Genomic DNA, 25,803 nt, shown 5'->3' with positions numbered 1-25,803 from the left:
ACAGCAAATTTCTACTTAAAAAGTTTTAGGATTAAACGTACTCTCCAAAAGCCATAAATAATAATTTAAAGAGTAGAAAAAAAAATTAGAGGCATATATACAATGGTCAATATACAATCAATATGAGAATTTTCCAGATAGACTCTCAGCCTGCCCACTGAAAAAAATCTGTCAGAGAAGCAGAGGGAGAGTCATTTAGAACTATTTCACCCAGAGCATTCACTCAGAAGCATAGAATACAGGTCCAGAACTGCTCAAGATGGCCTAACATTTTGCAAAGTACAAAGGAAAACATTACTTCCAGGAACGTGATACTAAAAACATTCAGAAACCATATGTACTGCTGATTTAAAATATCTAAGTCGTTTTAATAAAACAGACATAAAATATACTTTAATGTTTTTATTTTCAAAAATCTGGGTTAAACATCAAGCTGCATGTACATAAACCAAACCAAACAACAATAACAACAACTTTTTTTTTTAAAAAAAACAGAACCTTGTAAACTGTCAAAGACTCTCCTAGGCTATCAGCCAGAAGGCTGGACTTGATGAACAAGAAAGTGCCTTCCAACTCTGACACCATGACAGAAACTAGACGTTACACGTGCTTCCCCACTTGTGTGCTCCCAGGCGCACATGCATCACTGGGGAAAAACAGGAAAAGTTGAAAATGGAACAATAAAATCATTTATGTTACTGTCTATTTTTGATATCATTCAGAATGATGTTCTAATGTTAAAAAATTGTGGATATCTTCCTCTACATTAAAACAAAGCCCCAAAACACAGCCAGGACAGTGACAACATTAGGACGTTTTTGTTGCTGACATTTGGAACACAGCCACAGAGAAAATATTAAAAACTTAAATACAAGCATTGTGTTTCTTATCTAAATAGTTCAGAGTAAACAGTCACGGCCAAGCAGGGCTCCGGAGACCCTGGGAAAGGTGATACTTGGAACCTGTCCAGAAGATTCTACCTAGAAGAGGTTTGCTGTGCTTCAAAATGACAAACCAAGCAAACTCAAAGCAACCCATTAACTATTCTATTGCTAAATTTAAAGCAAACGTGCTGGGGTTGCTGAAAATTTAGAGTTTAAATTGGCAAGACAGCTTGGGCACAGATGAAACCATTATACTGTCAGGGAGGAACTGAGAGTTAAGGCCATCGATACTGGACATTTCCGTGTGTTTTCAAGTCCTTCCAGTGCAAGCTGATGAAAAACAGAATGAAACAACCCAGCTGCCAGTCTAACACTGACATCGTAGACACCGTTATTTATTGTTATTGTTGTTTACTGCTTTTATTCTTTTAGTATCTTCATTTAAATACAGTTCCATAAAACTTCAAGTACAGTTAAGGAAAGCACCTCACTGCCCCAGGCCAGGTTCCTGCAGTTGAAACTGAACTTTTCTTGCATTCGTATTCTAAAACAAGTTTCATTCTCCCCGCCCCCATGTCTGATCTCTTTTTAAAGCACAGATATATTCTGTAATTTTCTAATTTTGCGCCTGTTCTCATCTCTGAGCTTGAGGAGAGTAGAGAAGCACATGGTACCCTCTGACCCCTTGCCTTTTCTCACTTGGATACAAGGGACTCTTTCAGGATTGTATTTTAAATAGCAGTGAGGAAAACTGAGAGCAATTTAAATTTTATTTGTAAAAGATGTATCTGAATTTTCTATTTATATCATAATGATCATACATCATTTCAGTAATTAAAAATAAAGAAACATAATACTGTGATATGGCAATTATTTTTAGGTACATTTTCTTGTATTAGTTTAACCCATTCATGTGAGGACTTTGGGAACTTTTAGATATGTAGCTTCAAGCATTATTATCTATTCATCTATTTAAAAGCATATATATCCTTCTTCTAGTGGGTGATGGTCTGATATCTAATACCCCTGAGTCCCTTAAAATTATATTAAGCAAAAACTGGTTTTTAACCAAGCTTAGTAGGTTGCAGTACAATTTATCTTTATTAGAATAGTATATAGACGGTTTATCTCCTGAATGCTTATCATAACTAAAAATATTTTCTGAATTTTAACACATAAAATATATCAAATTCCAAAGTCACAACTTTCTCCTCAAAATTATCTATTGTTTTCTGGCATTTGGTGCTATAGCCAGAAATCTATAGCCAGAAATCTATAGCCAGAAATCTAAAGCCAGAATGTTCTTTTGTTTTCTGATAGCAACTTGTTACTTTCTTACTGAGTGCCCAAAAGAGTCTTCATTCTCTCTCCTTGGTAGTTTAAAATTTTTTCCATGAGGTGCTTAGATAAGAGTCTCTTCCCTCCTTCTTTTTTTTTTTTTTTTTTTTTTGCCTAGAATGCAGGTAACTCCTTTCACTCTACAAACACAGATTTTCGTTCTGTTCAGGAAAGATTTCATTTTTATAGTTCGATATTTTTTTCTCAACATAGCCTTTCTATCAGGAAAGCGAATATCAGTAATGTTAGCTAATGTTTGGTCTTCCATATCATCTTTCCCCATTATTTTTACCTGTTGTTTTATTTAAAGAACATTAGGAAGAAAATCTCGTTTGTCCTTCACATTATTGATTTTTTTAAAGTATCAGTTGATCTTTTCTGTTTCCGATGTGGATTTTAATCTGATGTTTTTAGCTTTTTTGAAATCTTTCTTTCTAATTTATCTTTTTTCATTTTATTCTATTGCCTTCTTCCCTCAGCCCACTCCTATTTTAAGATAAGTATTGCTGCATGCAAGCAATGCTGTTCTTTCAATTACAACAAAAAGAACCCTAAAAATGTGTTTCTTGCAGTAGACCACTTTCATTTTCAAATGTTCTGCAAACTATTTTCCTTAGTTCAGTCACATTTTAAAAATATGCCCCGTTTCACTTTTTTCTCAATATTCATCCTTAAATGTGGTCTTTACTTCCCATACCCCAGTATCTGCCCTTGGTTATGCTAACTGTCCACTTGAGTTGTTTGTCAAATCCTGTTTTCGGATATTGAGATTGATGGTAAGAAGATGTGCAGATTTCCAAGTTCATTTTTAGTTCAGCACTTTTCTACTGAAGTGGCATTCTTTTCCTTCCTATTACCAAGTTTTCTGGCTCTCTGAACCTACATCATACATGAAAAATCACAATATTTACATGTTCCGCTCCTTTGTTACTTATCGTTTCTGCTCTCAGCTAAAGGGCGTTTATCTTAGAATGCGCTATACCTCTACCAGATCCTCTTTGCTTTGTGCTTACATTTCAGCCCTAGGACTTGGAGTCTTGGGGTGCACGAAGAGGAGATGGGCCTGGGAGAAAGAAGAGAAGGTGAGACAGAGAACCTTTCTGATTCCTTCCTTCTGATTCCTGAATTGAGATTTGGCCTTCTTCTGGGTCTTTATGAGTGTTTGTCTCAAAAGACAGGGGCTCACTGGGGGATTCTGATAGAAGCGAATCCATTAATGAATTCTTAAAAATTCAAACTTCCCAGCCATGGAATGGAGAAAAGAGTTCTGGATTAATTTTCCAGTTCTGAATCTACCGCTTATGGTCTTGCTGACCTTGGACGGGCCCTTTACTATCTCTGGGCTTCAATGTCTTTATTGGTAAAATGAGAGAATATGACTATCCAACCTCAGAGTTACCTATATTCTATTGTTTTCTTAAGTCTCAAAGCAGAAAATAAATATGCTTCGATAAGGAAAGAAGAATAAAAAACAAATGACTATGTAAGTATTTTGCTATGGGTACTTTAGCCTAAAATTTATAAAAATCCTCTGACACCAAAATTAAAAAGAGAAAGTAAAAAAACTGAGCATGTACTTGTGACATAGGTTAGGAAGCCCTTTACATTTTAAGTTGCGATACCAATGTCAAAACAGCTGCAGTTTGAAAATTACTTGACTTTTATTAGAATAAATTGGCATGACCATCGGCCCTTTTAGGTTGATTATGTAATACGAGTTATTTATTGGGTAAAGACAAGGCAGAAAATTGTATGCTTACTCACAGAAAACCATCAAGCATTACCAAGAATGACTAAATTATACCACGTGACCAACTGATTAGTAAGAGTACATATAAGGTGTGACACAGTATGGGTTAAGAAAATATTTCCCAAACATTTGGTAATGGTAAGTGGACTTCTATTGGCCTTAAGAAAGCAGTTTCGTCTAATGGACTGAGCACTGGATTTGGAGTCAGCAGATCTGGGATGAAACTTATGCTCTCCAGCTTATTAGCTCTGTGAGACTTTGGGAAATTACTTCTTTGAGACTTGGCTTCTCAATAAATAAAATGGGAATAATTAGACCGACTTTGCATAGCTGTTGTGAGAATTAAATGAGAATATGAGGCAGCTAGAGAAAGCACTTACCATAGCGTTAGTCAAATCTACACCTTCTAGAGTCTTATTTGAACAAATCAGTAACAATAACTACAATTAAATACAAAGTAATCAAACCATTTATACTGACCACAAAATTCTTAAGTGCCCATTCTCATCTCAGTTGGGGAGAGGGTCTATCTAATTGCTATTAGTGGTAATGGAAGCAATATGTACCTTCATATAATCCAGTAATTATTTTTTGGTCTTAATAAATATTTCCTGAAATTGTTAACTTCTATATGAGCTTCATTAGATAAAAAATAAAGCATATTAGTTGAGCATAAAAATCTGATTCTGATCAACAACTAATCATGGGGAACTAGTCTGGATTTTTTGGACTGTAAAGAACGAGAGGTATTCAAAATCATAATAATATGCAAACTTTGCCAGAAGGATGGGCAGCCTCCCCCAAAGGAGTTTTGGGAAATCCTGTGGTATCAGAATATGTAGATACAGAACACAGAGCTTCCAGAGATAAGTTAGTTATCATCACACATGGCCTGCTCTTCTCTCAGAAAGGGACCTCTTCTCTCAGAAAGGTGACCCTAGGTCACCACCAATCTCTCCCTCCACTCATGTTTTTGCCAAGTGGTTAACTTTATATAGGAAAGTACAATGAAGATTTTTACCTAACGACATTGCCTAAACAATGTCCTTTAATGCCCTTCCAATACAGGGCATTAAAAATTCACCCCAAAAGCAAAATCATTTAAAGATATATATAAATTCAAAACTTTTAATGCAGTCTTCTGTTAAGGGCTATTTGTTTACAGCTTCTTAATATGTATGAGCCTTAACTTAGACTAACTTGCAGCTTATGTGGAGAAAATGAGGTAACTCTTCTTGGAGGTGTTCATAATTTGCATTTATTGATGCCTACAAGTAACTGGTTACTAATTCAAAACTGTTTAGCAAACTAGATTTCAACAAAAGCAACCAAGTGATGCATGTTCATAAGCATAACAAACATTGTTTACTTTATTTAAGTAGTAACAACGTGGTCAGTGTTAGCCTAAAAAGAAAAATAACAACACTCTGCTGCCCAGAGGCAGCAAAATATTTTTAGAAGTTGTGAAACTTGAAAATTCCAGAAAACTGTTATTCTTAAGGAAAACGTTCCAGTCTAGTGAGAGGCACTAATTTAGGAGATTCATTATATGACCTTGAGGAACTGGGGATTTTGCTTCCTAGTTTTGCCCCTTCCGAACTACATGGCCTTGAGGAACTGCAGAAGTGTAACATTATTCGCTTTAGAGACGATCCACTCCAATGATCCCACTTTACAACTCAGGAAAGTGAGACCAAATTTGCCGAGTAGTGAAGCGGCTCCCAGTCTAGCAATCTCTTTACCACAGCAAGAGGCTTCAGCTGTTTCATGAGCGTTATTTTGTTCATATTCTCCCAATGACTGTGAGAACGGTAGCGTGCTGAATGCTTTAAAAAACGCTGAATTAAAATCAGAATCAAAGTAACAGAATTCCAAATGTTATTTATCAGGGAAGATTAATCCAGCATATGTCTAATCCAAGGAAAACCGGGAAATGCGACGTGGCCAAGGGGGCCATCTCTTTCACGACTTTGGTTAGGTTCTTCCATGCTATTCCCCTTTACAAACATACTAAACAATAGAGAACCTTTCTCATAAAGCTTCTAAAGGTTTCCCCATTCTTCACTTGTTTTTGCTTATATCTGAGGTATCAGGGCTTGGCTGTTAGAGGTAGAATTTATGGGCATAAGTGTGACCAGATTATCAGTTTTGGTTTCCTCTTCAAGTTTTACAGTTCAAAGGAGAGAGAATCTCCATAATGGAAGAAATAAGTGGTGTAATGCAGATCAGTTGAATGATATTAGTTATTCCTATTGCCAAAAGTTGTAAATAAAATAGCTAACATTTATTGCATACTTATCATGTGCCTGTCCTAAACCCTTTTTATTTCATTGAACCATACCCTCAAGCTGACACCCTAACATCTCTGCCAGAATACACTTCTAAGGGGAGACCTGCTAGATTCGGGGAGGAGGTACCACACAAGCAGGGCTCACTTTAGAGCAGATGCAGAAGGTGCTACGGGCAAGAGCTCGCCCAAAGGACCCCAGAGGTCCTGTCACAACACCTATACACCACCATTCCTGACACAAAGCCAGAAGCAACATATGCCCGGGTAAACTTGTAAATTCCTGGTATTCATTCTGACTTTTGAGTTAAAAAAACAAAATCAAAAACAAAAACAAAACCTCAAGGTAAGGGAGAAAACATTCTTAATTTCCTCCTTTCCTTCCCTTGAGATTCTCCCTCCCCCTGGCTTAGGCCAAGAATAGGAAAACGTGGAGTCAGCAGGAGGTATGGTTTAAAGCTGGCAGGAAGGACAACTACCTTAGCTGTAAGTCAACTAGAACTAGCGACCCTGCCCACTTCAGCTCCTCTGAGGATGGACAAAGCTGTATAGATGGATAGGTGCCATGCCATTTTAGCAGGTTTACTAGGTGTTACCACATGTAAAGTGTGTGTATCCAAATATAGACATCTACATACAAATACATAACAGACTAAGTGCCCAGTACAATGGGTGGCACAGAATCACACTTGATAAATGTATTTTCTTTCTCACTCCTATTCCCCAAGGAGGCACGTAATAAATAGCAGTTAGGATGCTGAGATACAATTCTTTCATTCCATCAGGTGTCACTGAAGATTCCACCTCCTGATTTTTTATTATAATCATTCACTTCAAAATTCTGAAGTTTTACATTACATCAAATAGGTAATAAGCAACAAATGTGAAGCGGAGATGGTTATTCGGCTGATGGAAAGCCACTATCAACAGAAAGATTATAACCTCTGGATCAGTTATCGCTACTTCTGGAAAGGTTAAATCTGAAAAAATCCCACTGATTCCTAATGGCAATTTCTTCTTGAATCTATGTAAAATCAAAGTGGAGATTTTATTTAATGAGGCTGCAGGCTCTGCACAATAGTTCACATAGGTTCTATTTCTGTTTAAGTGCAGAACTGACCAAAATAAAAAAAAGACTATCTGCTTTCCACAAACAAAATATCCTTTGGGTGTTTAGCAAACTAAAGGAAACTGTACCTAATGTTTTGTGGTTTTTTTAAATTCAAAACCCTAAAATCATTATAGGAAACCATAATAGAATAGTATGCAATATCAAGTCAGGACATCGATTTTTAATTATTACCTGTTATTTACATACAAATAGAGACACAACAGAATTAATCTCTATTCAGGAAAGATCAACTAGTGAACAAAATTACAAATGTGCAGTAACTAAAAAAGGAACATTAACCCTTAAGGCAGCATTGGTTGAGTCTTCTCTGGTATTACATATTTCAATGACTAGTGAATGGTTTTTAAAACCAATTAAAATAAATACGAAAATAATGTTTTGAAAAAGAAAAAAGAACTGATTTCGGGACTCCTGCAATTCCAATTTATACTGGAATTTTAATTTTGAATTTGAAAGCACACACAAGGAACACAATGGTATAAAGTTACAGCAGTCTTTTCTCAAATACAAAATAAAGATCCCTAGAAATTATTATTATTAATTAGCACTCTTTGGGCTCCTTTTTCACTTCTCATTCATAGTAGTTATTAGAAAAGTCTGCTGATGTTTCAATAGCATGTGATCAGGTTGAGTTTTACCTGAGTGAAATGGTTTCAAATTGCATTAATAACTTATCGCCATGAGTTTGACAACTACGTCCTTAATGCTGGGTTCGCTTACCTGGTAGGCTGCCTACATCATCGTGTCCCAAACATTGGCGCCAACCTAAAATGATGACATCTACTACGGCTGAAAAAGTCATACTTTGACAAAAAAAGTTCAAAGCTTTTAATAAACACATTTTTAGATTTGTTTCCTTTGTGGCTTGTTTTGTTGGGTTTTCTTGGCTCAGCCCGAAAATTACCTATAGGTTTTTTACAGATCCAGTGCCATATGTTGACAGAACAGCTGTAGGACACAAAGAACAAAACAAAGCAAAACAAAACTCTAAAAAATGTTCAAATGAAAAAAGCTTTTGTATGGTGCTGATAAATAAAACGTAGGCACTTCTGCTTCAGGAGCTTTTCACATTTTGAACACAGGTCGCTTTTCCAAGCCACTTACTTTTACTACTAGAGACTCCCTCGTGGTACAAACCATCTAGTTCACTGGAAACCTTGTTCTCACAGACACCTTTTGACACATTAACCTTTTTTCATAAAATTGTCTCCACCGACGCAGAGACCAAGTTCCTCCCAGTGCTGAAAGCCTGACTGAATGCACGATCTTCCACCAAGCAAGGCTGCTTGCCCTGCAGAACCAAGTTACTTATCAACACGATAAAAGAAGAGTGTCAAGTGCAATTTTTCTCCTGGAAATAGTGAACGTGTCTGCCTCTCCCTTTCTAGTTCTTACTGTGTAATTCAACAAAATGTATATAGTCTTCAGAACATTCTAAAGCTACTAGGCTACTGAGATTTTAAAAAATGACTAATTAAACAGGTTTTTTTTTTTTCTTTTTCCTTTCTTTTTTTTTGAGAAAAATCTGTGCTAAAAAGGCACTAGATAAAATGAACTTTCTTGCTCCTGTGTATGTAGCAATTATACAGTGTATTAGATTCTATAATTTAACAAAGGTGACATATATTTGGATAAAACATCCTAATTATTCAGACTCATCTACTTTCAGTTAGAAAATCCAAAGTCAAAGAAATAGCAGGTCGCACTGACACAGACCAGCCTGGCCATGAAGTCACAGTTGTCCCCTGCCACCTCAGAGCTCTGGCCTCGGGTGCCTGAGGAAGCTCTCACCTATCAGGGGAGCAGGACAGTGGCCTGGACCCAGAGAAGACTCACTGGCAGCAGCTGTGGGAGCCGAGCCTCCTAGAGACCTGAGTAAATGAGACGAAGGTGAAGTTCTCACAGTTTTCCAGCTTGACCTTCTTGGCTAAGTTTGGGACAATTCCCCGAAGCGACCGCAGTCCCATCCTCTGCTCCTCATACCACACGCTGCCTATGTCTATGGCCTCCTTCCTGGCAGTAAGGTAGAACGGGGACTTGGCCTCCATTTGGGTGGGTGGCCGGTGGATGTACATGTACTTGTAGAGGAGGCAGTAGGGGCACTGTTTGTGTCCCCTGGAATGCTCATGGTAGATTTTCCCATGACATATCCTAGTGGAACCACTCCGACTCTCCCTCTTGACACTGTCTGTCCGGGCAAAATAGGGCTGGTTTTGTGGGTCTTTGAGCAGCTCGATGTCACCATACATCAGATCTGCGTGCTCCTGCAGTGTCCGCATATTCAGGTATTGGCTATTGTATTTGACCACAGTGGACAGGAGGGTAACAGGGCTGTCATCCCCTAGACACCCTGCCTGCCACATCTCCTCCTCATCAGAAAGGGAGAAGTAGATGATATTGCGAGAACGGGCACCTGACATCCCTGCCTTACTCAGCACCCACAGCTTCTCCTTGAGTTTCTTGGTGGAAGAACTGAAGGTGCTGCTGGTGATGGAGAAGCCCACACCTGCATTCTTCAGGATGCGGTCCAGGCCTCGGCGAATGGCATGGAGCGAGGTGGCCAGGAAGTCTGAGCCGTCACTCTTCTTAACGGTGACATAAAAGTTCTCGAGGAGCTCGTTCAACTTCACTGCAGGGATCTCAAATGAGACAAACACTCAGGTTACACATCTGAGGACACGCGAATAGCCAGACCCCTCCTTCCTTCTCCTAATCCTCACCAGGGGCGGTATTGTAGACAAGACATTTTGTGGCCTCTAGAGGGTTGACTCCTTAGCATGATATAGTGGAAAGAACAGTGAACTTCAAGCTGGAAGATCTAGGTTCCATACTTGGCTCCACTTAATCTCTTTAAACCTCAGTGTTCCAAGCTGCAAAATGGGACATAATAATCAATACCTTCTCAAAGGATTATTGTAATAAATAAGGTAGTGGACGTGAAAGGGTTTGTAAATAGTAATGAACACACACATATACATATATATACACACACACATTTATAATAATAATAGTTATAATAGTAATTATTATTGGCCTTTATAACGTTCACTACTCCTCTCTGGAAAGCCCTTTCTTCTCTTTTCTAGCAAATCATTTCGCTCTCTCCCCTTCCATAAGACTCAACCATCCTCTCTGAAGAATTCCTGAACTAAACTTATCAAACTCGAAATCACTCCAACCTTAATTTCCTTGATATCTACACATACTGTGTATACTGCTGGCACTAAATATAGAGCTGTAAGGAAAGATGACTGATTTGTCCACTTTTCATAGCAAGTTAATGATCCTTGAATTTTTGCTTGAATTTGTATCTCTGGCTTAATGATCCATAGGGCTTGGATATTAATATTTGTTCAAAAGATACAAAAAACTAAATGACTAGACTAACAATTAGAGAGAGCTCCCTATTTAGGTATAGTAGAAGGAGAAGGAAGCTTGGCTGGTAGGAAAGCTTTATATTTCAAGAGGGAGCTAGCTGTAAAGAGAAAACCAGATCTTGCTCATAGTAAATTCAGGCAGAATATATATTCTAGGACCAAAAAAAAAAAATGATTCAGTAAAAATTGTTTTAAAAGTAGAAACTGTAAGGTAACATTGTCTTTTCTTCTAATAGTCCTTGGGTCAAAGAGAAAACACAAACAAAATTATACAGATTTAAAATGAACCAAACTGAAAACATGACATATCGAAATGTATGAGATGTTGCATTTAATAGTCCAATAACATCATAGTCTTGAATGATTGTGTAAGAACACTTTATTGAAAATAAGCAAGCATTATTTAATTCAAAAAGCTAGACATAAGCCAAACTCAAAAATAGTAGAGTGAATCAATAAAAATGAAACACAAATTAATGAACTAGAAAAGATATAAATTGGGATAAATAAAACATGAAAATACATAATCTTTGAAAAGACCCGTGAAGTTGACAAACTTGTAGCAGGTCTGACAGAGAGAAAGAAAGAAAAAAGAAGAAAGGAAATACACTTAAATAATATTAGGAATGAGAAAGTATAACTACGGAAAATGAATAAAGAATATGAAAAAATATGCATATTCATTTCAAAATCTAGATAACCTGAACAATTTTCTAGCAAAATATAAATTGCCAAAATTGGTTCAATAAGAGGAAAAGATCTGAGGAGCCCCAAGCAAGAGCGAAATGACTGTCAAAGATGTATGTCACTCTTAACGAGACCACGTGTGGAGTCCTTCCACCTTTTCTTTTGTATTTAAACAGTTTTGGAACATAGGAAGAAGAAATGGGCTTCCTTTTTTTCTAACCCAAATCTGACGAGTATTATACCAAAAGATAAAGTATGTGAATATAAATGTAAACTTCCTTAAGTAAAATAGAGGCAATTTCCATCTTGCACAGACATAAAATGTGTGTACATCAGAACCGCACGAAGCAAGGACATGGCTCTGTTATGCGCAAGCAGCGATCAGCATGGCACCGTGCAAAGTAAGGACTGCCTCTACGATCACATCACACTCAGGATGGCAGGAAAGCAATATACCCAGAGGATTATTGCAGAGTGTAAGGATGATTCGATCTTAAAAAATATTTTAATATAATTGACGTATTCACATATCAAGTGGAAATAATATGAATTTGATAAATACTAAAAATTCTTTGAAAAAATGCGATATCCATTTCAAATTTTTAAAAATTCAAATTAAATTTAGATTTAAAAAATAATCCTTTTACTATCATGAAGAGTATTTTATAGACAAAAACTATAAAAAATTACACCCCAAATGAAAACATGAGGATCTTTCTTATAAAGCCAGATAGAATGAACATGCTGAATATCATTGCTATTATCTAACACTGTTCTAGCCAACCAGATAACAAAAAGAAAAATTACACACACACACACACACACACACACACACACACACACACACACACACACACACACACACGTACGTATATAGGAAAGAAAAAAGACAAAATATAATTGTTTTCTGCTAATCTGATTGTTGGTCTAGGAAAATCCAAGAGATTCAGCAGAAATGCCATCAGGAAGAGTAGGGTAGCTATACAAAAAATACAAAAAGCAATAGCTTTCTTACATACCAGTAAAAATCCATTAAAATAACTTCCCAATAATCATGAGACCCAAACTCAGCTGGTTTCAAATTTTTATGTTGTCACTTCCAACTCTCTACCTGCAGTTGTTAACTTCTCTTTGTATCACTTAGGACTTGTTTGGTTGCCAGAGATAGACCAAACTTGAATAAACCTAGGCGAAAGGGACATCAGAATCAGTGTACTCCATGGCCATCAGGCCTCTCTCTCTCATCTCTGCTTCTCCGTGCGGAGCACCTTTCTTCATACAGCTCAAAACAGCCACCAAGCATCCCCCACCCCACCAAGGTTTACATTTGATGGTTTCAGATATTGGCAAGAGACCAACTCTCATTATCACCAGAAACAAATTAAAAGAAAAGATTCTGATTGGCCCACTCCTGATCCAAACAACTGACCCAAACATGGGCCATTGTGTTAACATGATGGCTTCTACAACAACCATGAGGATTGCAGGAGAGGGATGGTTCCTAAATAAGAGGTTCTGAGCAGGAAACCTTACTTATTACCTTAATACTTAAAAACAAAACAAAAAACAAACCTCTGATAAGTTTCCTGTTGCCCTTAGGATAAAGGCGCCTGACCTGTTTGTAAAACTTCACAATCTGGCTCCACTCTGTGGTAGATTGTTTCCAAAAACAGCCACAATTCCTCCCCTTTGTATTTCCACACTCCTTTGCAATGTGACTTTGCAGCTCCTCCCACCTAGAGGCAGAATCTATTTTCCACCCTTGGCATCTGGGCTGGCCATGAGTTATTCAAACCAATAAAACGTGGCATAAGTGACAGTGTGAATTCCAAGCCTATACCTCAAGAAAGTCTGCTTTCATCTGCTTTAGACTTATAAGTTCTGCTTTCACTGTCGTAGGATGTAATGTTGCCATGTGAGGAAGCCCCATTAGACCATGGGAACATGAAACAGAGACAAGCTGTCTCTCATCTAATATCCGGATGACTGCACCCGCGAGTACACTAAATGAGACCAGAAGAACCACCCAGCTGAGCACAATCCATAGAAGCAAGAGCAAATAAAATGAATGTTGCTTTGGGCCACTAAGTTTCGGGATGGTTTGTAATGCAGCGATAGATAATTGGTACAAACCCTATTTCTCTAGCCTGATCATCTGTTCTTTTTATATTCTATTTCCAGCCTCACTGAACTTTGTGTCATTCACAGAAACCATAAGGCTCTTTCATGCTTCTAAATCTTTGTACGTGCTGCTTCCTCTGCCTAGAATGCTTTTTCTTCTAATATCTATTTGGAAAATCTCTATTCATTATTTCAGATCTAGCTCAAATTCTGCTGTCTATATAAAGGCTTCTCCAGCTTCCCTAAGCAAAGTTACTCTCTCACCTGGGATCCTATTTTACCTATTTATATGTCTGTCTCTCAAAGTGGACTAAAAGCTCCTTGAAGGCAAGAACTACATCTTATACATGACTGGGTCTTCGTCACATACCAGAAGGCCTGAACTATATCACTGACACCCAATGAACTGATCAGCATGGGTTAAATCAATGAATTCAACTTGCAGTCAAAAGAACCAAGCTGACTTATGATGCAGAACATTTTTCTGATTTACAAAGGCTACCACAAATTTCAACATGAAACCACAGTTAAAGCAATGGCTGGAGAAATGTCAAGTCACAAAGTTTATATTGCTGGCACATAAGAAACTGTTCATTATGGCCCATGTTGGCTGCCTCCTTAGTTTTCTCAGACTGAGTTTTGGTTGGAGATTACTCTTCCAGGTCACCAAGGTCTTCAATTTGTTATAAAGACATTGCAAGAAACTATATTCCTTCCTTAGGTACTCTGAATAGATATTACATCTCAAAATTCACTATGGGTTAGACACTTGGCTTCCCTAACATAAAAATGACCAAAGAGGTAGAAAGAGCTTGGTCATGGGGCAGATGAGTCTAGGTGGGAAAGAACAAAATAAGAAAAAATTGACTTATGAGGCAAATTCCAGAATCTGGAACTACACAGTAATCCTTGAAACTTGAAAACGTTATAAAACAAGTAAAACCAAGAGTTACTTTTGGGAATGCCTCAAACTTCCCTTTGTGATAATCTTGTCCAGAGGGTTGAAGAAAGTAGAGAAAACGCTTATGAACTATAAGTATTCTAATCGGAAAACAAAAACGAATCTTGAAGAAACCACTAAAATAAAAATGACAATAAAAATGACTTCATTTTTGCAGTTACCAAATTTTACTTCATTCAGAAAGATAGGTACTGAACTTCAAGATGCTCTATTTTCTGTGTGAATCTAATGAAGATAGAAGTCAATGACAGCTACCTTGAGGGAGATGAATCAGTGAGGATTAAGTCACGTTTGTAAAGAAAAAATACTGAGCTGAATATACACAGTAGGTCATAGAGTAATTGTAGAGTGAGAATGGCAGTGTATACTCTGTTTATTTAGATGACATTTTAAAGTCTAATTTAACTCCTGGTTTTCTTCCTTAAACAAACAACTAAATTTGAGGCTCACCTGCTACCAAACCATGATGAAGAGCTGTTACCTACCTTGTATGCTGCCAGCTACATCCATCTTTAAAGATACATCTAGACTAAAAATATCTTGCATTGAGACCAAGAAATTAAGATGAAAGAGTATGGGCCTTGACACCACGATTCCTTCTTTTAACTAAATATTCACTCATTCTCTAAAATATTGGCCTCTTTTTAAAAGAATTTATTATTAAAAATATTTGAGTGGCCCATATGACTGGATTACAGAGGATCAAAATATATCTTCTTCTTCTCCCATTATTCCTCTAGATCAGCGGTCCCCAACCTTTTTAGTACCAGAGACCGGTGCTCCTATGCGAATCTAATGCCTGATGATTTGCAGATACAGATGAAGCTTCAGTGGCTGCAGATACAGATGAAGCTTCACTGGCTCGCCACTCACCTCCTGCTGTGCAGCCCGGTTCCTAAGAGGCCGAGGACCAGTACTGGTCCATGGCCTGGGGGTTGGGGACCCCTGTTCTAGATAACACAGGGGAAACTAAGAAATACTAGTACCTAAGAAATATTAGCACTCCACTGGACAGTTGAGACATTTTCATCCCCTGGGATGTATAAGTTATTTAAGCCATGGGGGTTGTGGAGAAATGAGCCTTTTTTCATGGATTCCTACACAGAAATGTAAAGGTTTCCAGTAACAGACAGCTGTCTTCACAATGACTTCACCAAGTTTGGAAAATAAGATCCCCTGGCCTAGACACGGTTAAGGTTAGTGAGGATGAAGAAGCAGTGTTGGGGACCTGTGAGAATAGGTGAATTTTAAAATTATTATTGATGAAGGTGAAATAGTTACATTTTATTGATTTGTGGGGTTTTTTTTATATATATCATAAAATTTACCATCTTAACTATTTATAAATGTACAATTCAGTGGCATTAACTACATTCATAATGTTGTGCAATCTTCATCAGTATTCATGTCCAGAACTTCTTCATTATTCCAAACAGAAAATGTACTCATTAAACAACTCCACATTTCTTCCTCCCTCCAGCCCTTGGTAACCTCTATTCTATTTTCTGTCTCTATGAACTTGCCTATTCTAGGTACCTTACATAAATGAAATCATACGTTTGTCCTTTGGTGTCTGACTTATTTCACTTAGCATAACATTTTTGAGGTTCATCCATGCTGTAAGCATGTATCAATACTTCATTTCTTTTCATTGCCGAACTAATATTCCATTGTATGGATAGGCCAAAATGTGTTTATCCATCTGTCTGTTGATGGACCTTTGGGTTGTTTCTATATTTTAGCTATTGTAAATAATGCTATCGTGAGTATTTGTGTACAAGTTTTTGTATAGATGTATATTTTTAATTTTCTTGGGTATATGCCTAGGAGTAGAATTGCTGGGTGATAGAGTAACTCTATGTTTAACTCTTGGGGAACTGACAGACTGTTTCCAAAGCAACTGCATCATTTCACATTCTTACCAGAAGTGTATGACAGGTCCAATTTCTCTACATCCTCATCAACACTTCCTACTGGATGTGAAGTGGAATCTCATGTGGTTTTAATTTGCATATCCCTGGTGTCTAATAAAGCTATGCACCTTTTAATGTGTTTATTGACCATTTGTTTATCTTCTTTATAATAACAGTTCAATGTCCTTGTCTGCTAATTCTAAAATTCATGTCAGTTCTGGGTTGGTTTTGATTGATTCATCCTTTTCTCACTTCTTTGCATGTCTGATAATTTTTGTTTAGTTACCAGACATTGTGAATTTTATTTCTTGGGTTCTGGATAATTTTATATTTGTATAAATATTCTTAAGCTTTGTTCTGGGACACAGTTAAATTACTTGAAAATCATTTCATCCTGTTAGGTCTTGCTTTTTTCCACTTACTTTTAAAAAATGAGATATAATTGACATGTGTTTTATATTAGTTTCAGTTATATAAGATAATGATTTGATATTTGTATATATTACAAAATGATCGCCATGGGTCTAGTTAACATCCATCATCACATATACTTAAAAATTTTTTTTCTTGTCATGAGAATTAAGATTTACTCTCTAAGCAACTTTCAAATATGTAATCCAGTATTATTAACCATAGTCACTAAGTCGCCACAGTCACATTACATCCTCAGTCCTTTTGACTATCTTCACACATTTTGTACCACTCCCCTCCCCGCTCTAGCAGCTACCAATTTGTTTTCTGTATCTACAAGTTTGGTTTTTTTAAAAAAAAGATTTCCCAGATAAGTGAGATCATATGGTATTTGTCTTTCTCTGTCTGACTTATTTTACTTAGCATAATGCCTTCAAGGTCCATCCATGTAGTTGCAAATGGCAAGATTTCGTTCTTTTTTATGGCTGAATAATATTCCATTGTTTATAGACACCACAATTTCTTTATCCATTCATCCATCTATGGACACTTACGTTGCTTCCATGTCTTGGCTATTGTAAGGAATGCTGCAATGAACATGAAGGTGCATATATCTTCTCAAGTTAGCATTTCCATTTCCTTCAGATAAATGTCCAGAAGTAGAATTGCTGGGTTGCATGGTAGCTCTAGTTTTAATTTTTTGAGCAACCTCCATACTGTTTTCCATAGAGGCTGTACCAGTTTACACAGCACAAGGGTTCTGTTTTCTCCACATCCTCGCTTACACTTGGTGTTTCTCATCTTTTTGATAATAGCCATTCTAACAGGTGTGAGGTGACACCTCATTGTGGTTTTAAATGGCATTTCCCTGACGACTAGTGATATTTACCACCTGTTCACGTACCCGAGTCTTGCTTTTAAGATTTGTTTGTGTGGCATTAAAGCAGAGCTCAGTCTAGAGTTAATTATTCTCCACATCTGATGCAAGACCTTTCTGAATACTCTACCCCATGAATCTTGAGGTTTTTCAAATCTGGCTGGTGGGAACAGGTGCTATTTCCAGTTCTGTGCGAGCTCCAGGTACCATTGCCTCTGAACCTTTCAGGTGGGTTTTTGCCAGCCTCAAGTAGTTTCCTCACGTGCATATGTTGATCAGCACTCACCTAAATATTTGAGGGGAACCATCTTCATTTCTCTTAGGTTCTCTTTTTGTAGCTCTCTACTTTCAAATACTCTGTCATGACAATTCTAACTACTTCGGTCTCTTGACTCAGCAAGCCCACTGGGCCCTGCCTGAGTTCTCCCTGAGCACCTACATTTTGGATGTTTCCCTTCAAAGATCACTAGCATATGACTCTGTGAGAAGCCAGGGTATGCTACTGACCTAGTACTCCTTCAGGCCCCTTACAGAGTCCTCCCCTAAATCAAGGATTCTCCAGTTCATCTACCTGTCTCTTCTCTTCCTTAATAATGTTGTCAAAAATATGCCTCCCAGGGAGATAGATGGAGTAAAAGGGGTCAAATATGTGGTGACAGAAAGCAATCCAACTATGGGCAGTGAACATATAATGTAATATATATGACTTACTGTTGAATTGTACACTTGAAACTTACTGGATTTTGTTAACTAATGTCACCATAAAAAAAAAAAAAAAAAAAGCCTTTCAGTAGAGCCTTGCCTTTCATATGTGCTTACTGCTTGCTGCTCCAGTTTCAGCTGTCCTTTTTGGGGGGCCCTGTGAATGGTTACCCCTCTTTCTGCAAGAACAGCAGAAGGGCCCTCCCCATATAGTATCTAGTACACCATGCTGCCAGAAGTAGTAAACCGCATTTCCTATTTCATTTCTTGTTAATGCCCTAAAGGTTACCACTTAAACTTGGAGATGCCACCTGCCCTGGGCTTCAATTACAACCTCCATTCACAAGACCTTTAAACCTATACTTCAGGTTTAACATTTTCTCATGTCTTAAATTCCACATTCCCAACTGCTCTTTGGACATGTCCATCTGGATAGCCATCTGATGTAGATTCAATACATCCAGACCAAAATACAACATCTTTCTTTTCTGTCTCTATGTGTCCACGAATTTTTCCTTCCGTTCGTAAACCTTAAACATTTCAAGTTAGTTTTGCAGAATTCATTTTCTAATGAGGAAAATGGGACCAAGGATATTAAATAAATTTTTGCTCAATACTTCCACTTAATTTCTCTAGAATATCACTTTCATTTTGTTTCTTCACATTCAAAAAGCTTCAGTGGTTTCCCTTTTGCCTAAGACACTTGTAGATCTTATGGTCAGGGTGTTCTCTCTATTGCAACAGTCTCTTCCCCACTGCCCCTGGAATAATCCTTCAAATAAAATCTCTCCTTACAAACAAAAACAAAAAAACGAAACAAAACTTCAATGGTTTCCCAATATTCACAAGATTTTAGCTTAGCACTTAATAGGTATCCAATCTAGTTTTATGCCCACGAATCCCATATACGAAGCCCCTGCTACAGGCAAGCGAGTCTATCCTTCCAAATCTCTTCCTCATGTCACTCAGCCTAGAAGACTCTTGTCTCCATCTGCTTCTACTGAAATCCTGTCTCTCTCTCTGAAAACACCGCTTAAATATCAATGCCTTTGCTAGTGTCACCAAATTGAAATCAGTTTATCCAATTGAATTTTTTTTTGGCATTTCTGATCTGAAAATTCATAGAACACTTATTAAATTCCACTTTGTACTGTGGATATATTTCCATTTCATGTTCTTTCAAAGTTTTTCCAGGCAGAAAGCAGCTGTTCTGTGCTTCCCACAATGCTTAGCACAGTGCTTGGCACTGGGAAGCTCAGTGAAGTTGGCTGAAAGAAGTAAACTCAAGAGTTTCTTACCTTGGTGATGTCCGTATGATCTTTGAGCCCGTTGGTCATACACCAATATCGCCACACATTCAGGGCATAGCGCGTGGCTTTGGTAGTATTTGGGCTTACTGCACTGGTACACAGATCATTCAAGTCATCGTTAATATTAAATACAGGAAATTTGTTGAGCTTAGTAGAATAGGCTAGAAACAGAAAAAATAAAAGGCATTAAAATAATTTGCCATTCCTTTCTTGAGAGAATTACATCTTGGGATCATGTTAAATCACAGGAAACTCCTCAGAGATAACACTTTTGAAAAAATGAAATTTCTACCAAGTATGTATATGTTAGAATAAATAAACTAGGGAACAATATTTCTAGCATAAGTTCCCGAATCAATGCACTAACCTTGCATTTAATCCCAACAATTTTGCCATATAAACTAACTGATGCACTAATGCAGGCATTCACATAATGAAAGGGGAGTGGGGAGAACGAATGCAGAAAAACAAAGAATGTTCTATCTAAAATGTTCACTGGAAAAAATAGCATTTCTATTAACGACAACAACAAAATGAAAGAAGGGAAGACAAGTTAACACATCCTTTCTCTTTACCCATAGCACGTGAAGAGCTATTATTTCTCTGCGATTTATAGTCTCAAATGTCTTATGTGCCATCCTGGACAGCCTTGTATTAAATGGTGTTAGCATATTTCCTTAATTCTTTTCACAAATAAAGAGAAAGATATTTAAACCCTGACACATAACCCATTAGCTAGCTTAGAATAAGAATGGAAAGGCGACGGGGAGAAATATCCAGGGAAAGGAGGGAGAATGTTCCAGAGAGGCGCACATGGTCTCAGAGGAGAGGGAATAGATTTCAAATTGCAATTGCCAAATTACTTCAAATAAAAACTGTTTTTCCTCAATGTATCCACTTTTAGTGTTGGTTGCCAGAAAGATAATCAAATCCATAACCTTAGCTGGCCCTTCTTCATATTCTGATCTACTAAAACCAGAATTAAACTATTCAAATTGAGGTGTTCAGATAAAAAAAAAAAAAAATCAAGGTAGACCACCGCAAAGTAAAAACAATGTCAACCTGTACTTTAGTGGTTCTTACTCACTCTTGAATGTTTCTGTCCTCAAACAACACAACAAAGGGCTAAGAAATAGCAAAATGAAAGTGAAGGCAATTATACAAGGGTGATCTGCAAACTGGCTTCCCGTTCTCTAACTCACTCATCTTTCACCGCTCCTACTGAGGAACCACCAGCCTCCTGTTGTGCCCAGCCAGGACACCCACCCCACACCTTCCCCACACTTAGCCTAAGAAATCTCCCCACAGTCTGTGTGCCCATCAAAAGTGTCTTTTTTTTTCCAATTCCAATTCCAAGCCCATTCTACATAATCCTTCCCCACACTACCCAGCTCCCTCATTTTCTCCTTCACTGTCTCACATTTGCTTTATTATTTCATGGAACTATGATCTAATTGTATCCAGAATATCATTTTGATTGGATTGTATGCTCCTTAAGACTCTGTCTTCACCCTTTAAGTCTTCTGTTGAATTGCTGAACACACAATCGGCTTTAATGCTAGAAATGCTATCAGAAGCAACTTAGTCATGTAGGTATATTCTCTTAACACTTGCATAAACCAAGATAACTTACATTATTTTGGGGACTCGCTTGGTATTAAAGAAAGGATTCTAGTATAAAACTTATGATTACATCTAGCACTAACTGAAAGCTTACTATATGCCAAGAGTTATATAAATTACCTGTAAGCTACAAGCAACCCTATTGCTGTAACTATTTCACAAATAAGGAAACAGAACCTCATACATTTAGTAACTTCAAACATCACTCATCCAATATGTACTTAGTGCCAGGCACTGTGCTGTTCCACATCATAGCGTTAGCAAGTGGTCAAGCCAGGGTTTGAACCTGGGTCCCACCGACTCTATGTCTGGCCACTACACAAAGGAATCTGGTACTACAGGGATAAAGTTCTCAGTAAAGAATGCAATTTAAATATTAGCCACTTACAAAAAGTATATCCTGGCCCCCCAAATTTACTTGGATTAACTCTGCGAGAACTAAATCTGATGTATTTCAACAACCACTATAATTTCACTGTTTTTATTTAAAACAACAAAAGGATTATTTGTACCAGAGCCTAGTCCCCATCACTTAAATACAGTGTAAGCCTAGAAGAGTCACACTGCAAGGTGGACAAATATCTAGAAAAGCCATGACTTACCAAAACTAAATAAGAAAGATACAGTTTAAACAGTTCTATACCCACTAAAGAAACTGAATCTATAATTTAAAATATACAAAAAAAATCCATTCATGTTCAGATGGATTTCACCAGTAAACTCTTTTAACACTTAAGGAACTAATATACTGTCAGATCTAAAGACTCTACTGGTAAACAGAAAAAGAAGGAATATTAACCAGTGTCTTTTCTAGAACAGCCTAAGTTTTCTATAAAAATAAGATGAGAATAATATAGTAAAATAAAATTACAAGTCAACGGAGCTTATAAACACAGATATAAAAATCCTTAACACACTAGGAGCAAACTGGATGACGACCTCACACCATGAACAACAAAAAATTCCAAATGTATCTTGCCCTAAATGTCAATGGTAAAATGAAAAAGTTTCTAGAAGAAAACATAGGAGACCATTTTTGTGACCTTGGAGTAGCTACATATTTTTAAACAGGACATCAATATTACTACCCCAAAAGTAAAAGTTTGGTAAATTGAATTTCATTAAAATTAAAAAGACTTTTCTCAAAATGCACCATTAAGAGAGTGAAAAGACAAGCGACATAGTGGGAGAAGATTTGTGAAGGGCATATGTCTGACAGATCGATTAGAGGGCACACAGTCCCATTAGATATGGACAAACTTAAGTGGGCTCTGCATAAAATAGGAAATATCATTCCTATTTCAGGAAATAAAAAGTAAAATGCACTCACCAAAATATCTACAATGAAGAACAAATCTATAAACATCAAGTGTTGATGAGGATGTGAAACAACAGGAACACTCTTACTGGGCTGGTAAGAGTGACAATTTGTATGACCACTTTGGAAACTAATTGGCAATATCTACTAAAGTTGAATATACATGTATTCTATGACCCAGCGATCCTACACTCGACAGAAATGTGTATTTGTGTATTAAAAGGTATGTATGTGTGAGTGTTGATAAAAGCATAATTAATAATAAATACTGGAAACAACTCCATGCCCATAAACAAGAGAATGCATATGGAATTATAAAATAGTTATACAATAATTATACGATAACAAGGAACGGACTACTGGAATGAACAATATGCATAAACACAGATGAATCCCCAAAACACAATGTTAAGCAAAAGAAGCCAGACATAATAGAGTATATTGAAAGGGTCCATTTATATACTTCAAAAACAGATAAAATGACTCTATGGTAAAGTAATATAATGGTTACATCAGGGAGGTATCAAAGAGAGGGCACATGAGGGAAGCTTCTAGGCTTCAGGTAATGCTTTATGTCTACCTCTAGGTGCTGGTTATAGCAATATGTTTGCTTCATAAAAATTAAGCTATACACTAATGATTTGTGCACTTTTCTGTCTGTATAATTCAATAAGAAAACTTTCCAAAAATCCTTAAAATTAAAAATGTATGTACAAACCTAATGAAGAGTTACACCAAAAAAAAAAAAAAAATACACTGTACCTAAACAGTAAGGCTCAATATTATGAAGATGTTTAATTTCTTCAAGTAATCTTTAATGCAATGTAATTCTAATTAAAATCATCCAGTTTGTTGTTACTTGACTGGTATTCTAAAGTTTGCCTAGGAGAGTAAATACATAAGAAAAGGAATACAGTTTAGAAAATAATGATTGGGAGGCCTTGCCCTGAAAGATGTAAACAGGTACTATAACACTGCAATAATTTAAAGTTTAAGTTCTGGTAAAGAAATAGGCAAATAGATCAATACTACAGAAGAGAGTGCAGAAAAGATCTGTGTAAATATGCAAACTGAGTATATAATAAAGGCTCCAATTCACATTGCTGGGGAAAGGATGGACTTTTCAATAGATGCTTTGAGATAACAAGCTACCGAGTTAGAAAAACAAAAACAAAAGCATATTTAGATTCCTATTTCATTCCACACACAAGTAACACATTTCCAAATTGATCATTTCAAAAAGCTATTTCCATAAAGAAGACAATTTTCATGATTTCAGGAGTAAGGAAAGCCTTCTCAGTATGACACAACCCAGAGGCATTAAAAAAATAGATTAACAAATCAGATGACAAAAAAAATTCAACGTCCTGCATTTGATATATCTTAAAATGCAATAAACAGATCTAGAAAAAATAGTTATAAAGTGACAAACTACATATTAAAAAGCTACTATAAATCAGCTGGAAAAAGCTAACTCAAGAAAATTGGCCCAAGACATACAAGCAACTATTCATAGAAGAAATACAAATGACAAAAAACATTAGTAATAATTGGGTATTATAATCAAACTAAGATGTATTTCATTTATCAGACTGGCAAAAGTACAAAAAGGTCCATTTCTTGGTTAGGATGCAGAGGAACTTGCACAAGCATAGAAAAAAAATTTAGGAGGAGATATACCACATTGGTTAGTCATTACCTCTGTGGGACTTCTAAACTTTACAACATGAATGTATTATTTTTGCAAGTTACAAAAATCACTAGGACTTTGGAAATGCATATGTGGGAAAAATAAATAAAATATACTTTTTATTTGACCCAAGAATTCCTATTTTAGAAATTTATTTTAAGGGTATAATCAGAGAGATGTATAAAAAGGTATGCTCGGAGGTGTTCATATTTTATAAAAGTGAAAAACTGAAAATAAATCCAATCCAGCAAAAACATTATAGTACAACAGAATAGCTTTTGGTACTACTGTGCAACAGAAAACTATGTAGCTAAATAATAATCACACTTTCAAAGGCTAAAGATCTTTTACAAATGTACAAAACAGTAAATACAGTTTGACTACAATTTTTGAAAATACAGTTGACCCTTGAATAACATGGGCTTGAACTGCACAGGTCTACTTATACATGGATTTTCTCCCAATAAATCTGTACAGTACTGTAAATATATTTCCTCTTGATTTTTTAAGTAACAGATTCTTTATTGTAAGAATATAGTATATAACATACAAAATATGTGTTGACTGATGTAAGGTTTCAGTCAATGGTAGTCTACTGGTAAATTTTTTGAGAGTTAAAAGTTATATGCAGATTTCTGGCTGCATGGGATCAGTGCACCTAACCCTCCACTTTGTTCAAGGGTCCCGTGTACCTGTATGCTTAAAAAAATTCCAAAAGAAAACATCAAAATGTTATAAGTTGTTATTTATGGGTAAGATTCCTGTGATTTTTATTTCTTATTTTATTATACTTATTAGTTTTTGCCAAATTATTCACAATGAACCTTTGCCTCAACATTTAAAAAACATACATTTTAATAAAGAAAATGTTTTTAAAAAATGATAGTTCAGTCTAAAAATGTTTGCCACCAAATTCAATGTTTGCTTTTATCTCTTCAGATGACATATCACCAACATTAAGTATGTTATACATATTAGCTACTTTAGTCACTTGAAATCGTCTTGGGAAAGATTATGAATAAATAAATTAACTTTTTAAAAAACATTTTCTGACTTGTAGGCTAAATATTACTCAATCTGAGTTCTAATATCCTTCCCCTATCAGTGAGTAAAATTTGTCATGTTTTAAATATGTAACTTGTTTCTTAAAGTACTAGGAAAACATAAACTAAGTTACAACTATTTATAAAGTAATTTAAATATTTAAAATACTATCATACAAAAATACAATCATTGTTTCTATTTGTAATGTTCAGCTTTACATGAGTAAAGACTTTGGTGGATTATTCATACATATGAAAGAACTACATTTGTATTTCTCTAAAATAATTAACAGTGAGAGAGAACATTATATTCTCTGGTGTTTTAATATGCTTTATTCAATAATTTTAGTGACACAAAGATGTCTGGTTAACACTCATT

The 25,803-nt window shown here is 36.3% G+C and overlaps 1 protein-coding gene across 5 annotated transcripts in view; it reads right to left on the bottom strand.

Annotated features, from left to right (window-relative positions):
* Nucleotides 1-387: 387 nt before the first annotated feature.
* KIAA1958 (KIAA1958 ortholog) overlaps nt 388-25,803 on the bottom strand; it is a 113,453-nt gene continuing 88,037 nt past the window's right edge. For 3 of the 5 annotated variants that reach the window (XM_039870725.1, XM_039870726.1, XM_039870724.1), the window contains 2 exons: nt 19,739-19,911; nt 388-10,030 (listed from right to left, as the gene is read on the bottom strand). In XM_039870725.1, coding sequence (XP_039726659.1) covers nt 9,224-10,030; nt 19,739-19,911 — 980 coding nt within the window. In that variant the 3' untranslated portion in view covers nt 388-9,223. Of the gene's footprint in view, nt 10,031-10,111; nt 10,262-19,738; nt 19,912-25,803 lie in introns of those variants that run through there. The other 2 variants (XR_005654517.1, XM_039870722.1) reach the window with 2 other exon arrangements.

The sequence above is a fragment of the Pteropus medius genome, unplaced genomic scaffold (genome assembly GCF_902729225.1).
Source record: "Pteropus medius unplaced genomic scaffold, Ma_sr-lr_union100, whole genome shotgun sequence".
NCBI classification, from domain to species: Eukaryota; Metazoa; Chordata; class Mammalia; order Chiroptera; family Pteropodidae; genus Pteropus; species Pteropus medius.
Note: the sequence above shows the minus strand (reverse complement) of the source record. Positions and strands in the feature narration are given on the sequence as shown.